Source organism: Apis dorsata, unplaced genomic scaffold (genome assembly GCF_000469605.1).
Source record: "Apis dorsata unplaced genomic scaffold, Apis dorsata 1.3 scaffold_951, whole genome shotgun sequence".
Taxonomy (NCBI): Eukaryota; Metazoa; Arthropoda; class Insecta; order Hymenoptera; family Apidae; genus Apis; species Apis dorsata.
Window position 1 is genome coordinate 1 of NW_006264060.1, and position 4,411 is coordinate 4,411.

The 4,411-nt window shown below is 20.9% G+C and overlaps 1 protein-coding gene across 1 annotated transcript in view; it reads left to right on the plus strand.

The window, feature by feature from the left end:
• Positions 1-4,090: 4,090 nt before the first annotated feature.
• Positions 4,091-4,411, plus strand: part of LOC102677948 — a gene marked incomplete at its 5' end in the record, with an annotated part of 54,559 nt that continues 54,238 nt past the window's right edge. The window contains one exon of the mRNA XM_006623826.2: positions 4,091-4,363. Coding sequence (XP_006623889.1) covers positions 4,091-4,363 — 273 coding nt within the window. The remainder of the gene's footprint in view (positions 4,364-4,411) is intronic.

The following is a 4,411-nucleotide window of genomic DNA, read 5'->3' on the forward strand; positions in this document are numbered from 1 at the left end:
ATATATATATATATATATATATATATAAATTGCAATTCTTTGTGACACAATCTATTTATAAATAACATTTTTTTTTAATTCAAATTATAATAAAATTTAATAATCCATAACAAAATAATTAAAAATTTTAAAAATCAAATATTGAAAAATTAAATTTTATTTTTAAAGATATATAAAAAATATAAAATATAATAAAATATAAAAATTATAAAATTTTATTTTTATAATTCCAAAATTTCGATCAAAAAATTGAAAATTCCTCGTTCCTCGACAAAATATAAAATCTTTAAATACTTAACTCTCGTTTGAGGGGGAGTTAAACCGCTTCCCTGACAAATCCTTCAATTGTCGAATTAACGCTGCAGTGAGTTCCTCACCAGATTTAAGTTACGCTCTCGTCCTCTTGCCCCCAACACATCACGAGTAACAAGATTAGCGACAAACAGGTAAATGCGTTCTGGATTCTAGTTAACGCGCAAATAGGTTACAGGTTCGTGATAGTACTGCCTCATTTTATTGCTCCCATTTTTTCTTGTTTGTCTAAAAATAATATCAGCCAAAATTGTTAAGATATAAAAAAATTTATAATTTCAAAAAAATTTTATGGATTACTATTTTCTTTTTTTTTTTTTTTTGACTATATTAATGCACGAAGTTTGAAGAAAACATTTTATTTGAAATAAAAATAAAAAATTATAATTTAAAATAATACATTAATGATATTCAAATTACTTTATTAAATTAAAATTTTTGGATTAAGTGAATTAAGATAATGTAATATTCAGATTTTTAATAAAGATGAATATTTATATTATAAATTATTAACAATTTTAATATTATATTTACAATGACTTACTTTTGATTTGTTTATTTTTTAATAAAATATTAATGATCAATTTTTTATTTTTAATAAAACTTTGTAGAGTATAATAGATATATGAAGGAATTTTTTTATCATTACTATTAAAACATTACTTTAAAAAAAAGGTGAAATCAGATTTTAAAGATTTTTGAATTTCATTGTGTGAGATAAACTAAAATTTTTAATTAATAAAATATTCAAAATTGTTTTATTATTCTATTGTAAAAAAAATTTTAGACATAACACATAAATATATTAAAACATAAAAATATGTTGAAAAAATTTTTCATTGATAAAAGATTGATTCATATATATGTATATAGAACTTTACATAGAATTAAATTTTTATTTAAATTAAAATTTTTGGATTAAGTAAATTTCTTTATAAGATAATGTAATATTCAGATAGCTTTGTGAAGCATTATTCTGTATTTGTATCTATAAAATTCTATGCTTATTTTATATAGATTTTTTTTATTTAAATTAAACTTTTGTTATTATCATAAATAAATTCAAACAAATTTAATTGATCCAAAAAATTTTTATAGTTTAAACTCAATAAATTATTTCAAAAATAAAATTATATTATATTTTTATAAATATATTATATATACAAAATAATATTATATATAAAAAAATTCATATTTTTTTCTATCAAATTCTACATAATAATTTAAAATATTTGCGAAATGTCTAGTTTTAATATAATAAAACTGAAAAAATTATAATACATTATTTAAATTATATTAATTTAAAAAATTATATATATTTATTCATAGTATTATATATCAATCTTCAAGATTACATGTATTTAGCGAAATTGATATTTCAAATTGATATTTTATTATTGAAAGTAAATACTGGAACGATTTGAAATAGAAAATTAACTTGATGGTTAATTATAATTTATACAATTATAATATATGTTTTTTTTAGAGTTGAGAGAAATTACAAAATTAAGAATATTGAAATTACATGGATAATTTAAAATAATGGAAAACAAAATAATGGAAAAAGCTATAAAGGAAAATTTGCTTCCTTATTTACTTTTGAAATTAAAATAAAAATTAAAAGAAACACTATAAAATTTTACAAATCTTCATGAGATAATTTCAAACAAATTTAAAAAAAAAAATGAATAAAATTTTTTTACTTAAATCTTTATTTTCTAAAACATTTTATTTTCAAACATTTTTCAAATATAAATGAATTTAACTAATTCTCGATTAAATACGAATAGATTATTAGAAGAAAGTTATTTTATATTTTTCATTTATTTTCACATATAAGTTGAAAATGCATATATATCTAAATAAAAAATTAGGTACTTAATATACTCAATGAATTTCAATTTATTTGAAATTCAAATTAGTTTTTAAATAAAAAATTTTATTTTATATTTTTCATTTATTTTTATGCAGAATAAATTTCCATCAATAATACATTTTCAATATAAAAAGTATATATACAAATATAAAACAAATACATTATTTATATTAATTAATAATTAATTTAAATAATATTGTAATTTAAACATTTTGTTCATAAACAAAATTTTAACAAATAAATATATAGATTAAAAGTTTATAGAACAATTATAATATATGTACAATCATTAAAAGTTTATAGAATAATTTAGAAAAAAAAATTGGTGATACTTGTAATGTGTGTATTAATAAATATTGCAGTACAAGAATAAATAATGAAAATCTTAATGAATATAAAAGAAATAAAAAGCAAAAGAAATTAATAAACATAATCTTACTATAAAAAGCAAAAAAAATTAATAAATATAATGTTACTATTTATCCAAAAATAATTTAAAAATAATTGTAATGATCTAATGTTCTATTATTTACTTTAAGACTCTATATATTCTATCGAATATATTGCCAAAACCCAATATCACATCAGGAGTTTAAATCAAAATACTAATTCAAACTAAAGGAAAGCTTAGTTCGATTAATTGTTAAGCAAAGGTGCACGAAAGCTAGATGAATTTGAAACCCAAGTCATAAAAGTCTCGTTTCAATTAAAAAGTTATTGGTCGTGCGCCGATGTCGTCTTAAGACGAGCACAAAGAGCTCGCGCGAAACGACGAGCTTCTCGGAAGCAATAGCGGAAAGACTGCGTTTACCGGCCATAATTCCCTCTACTTTGTGTCACAAGATGTTGGACATATAAATGTTTTCATTGTTGGTGGAACGAACCGTATGACTGGGCGATATTTGCGCAAACCTTCCATTTCACAATTAGTTGCATGTAGTTATACACATTCGTAGATGATGAAAATGTTCATAGTACAGACAATAAAATCGAGATCGTCATTCTTTTTTTTTGTATTTTGGTGATAGAGATTGTTGCCCATGAAATTAATGTCGGCATTACTCACACAACTTTGACTTCGTTGTGAATTTTTTTTTTGTGATGATCATGAGATGTGAAAGGATCAGCCGAATGTTTTTTAAACGTGGCGCCACCCATTGAAAATTTGGTGAAACAAAAGTGAATAGTGTGTAAAAAAAAAGAGGTAGTGTGCATTGAATATTAAATTATGTGATAGTTGAATTATGCGAAGTTTGTATGAATATTTTAAAATTTTAAAAAAATGTTTTTTTTTAAATAAAATATATGAAGAGTATGCTATTACTATTGATAATAATTGATAATATTTGGAAATAATATATATATTAATAATAATATAATTATATATGTATATTATTTCGAATTATTATCAATAATAATAGCATACTCTTCATATATTTTATTTTAAAAAAACATTTATATATATATATATATATACTATATTTATTTATTAATTATTATTTTTGTATAAATTGTTTCAATTATCAAGTTTCAAAAAAGCTTCTAATTTAAAAACTTTTGTTTTTTTGAATAAAGAAATTGAATAAAGAAATTAAATAAATTGTATATATTACAAAATTATAAATAATGTAATATAAATATAATGTAATGTAATATAAAAATACACAAAATATTTATACAAAACATATTTTTATACATAAAACATATATTATTTAAAAATTGAAACATATTTCTTAGCTTTTATTTTTTTATGTGTGTTTATAAAAATAGTTTGAGTTTTTTTTTATTTTACTTTAATTATTATATTTCAGTGATACCGCCTATTGCAACAATATTAAAATGCTACTCATTGTATTTAATGTGCAACATAATTTATTTTTAAAAAGAACTCTCAAGCATAAGGCAAAATCCGATTATATCCGGACACAATTTTTACAAATTTAGGAAAAACAAAGGCAGTGCATTCGGATGCAGGATGTAGCAGAACGTTGCCAGTCGCATCCTCTTGGAACGGACAAGATGTGAACTCCAATGGCAATAACAATGGAGGTAACAACTTGGTAAAGAGGGAACCTTTGGCTTCGGTGCCATGTCAGGTCGCTGAAGTCTCGACATCTCTTCATGCAACCACTACTTCCGTAAAAATCGAACCAGTTCCTCCAAAATCAGAAAATGGTAAGTTTTCTGTTTCTATAGATGTATATACATATATATATATATATA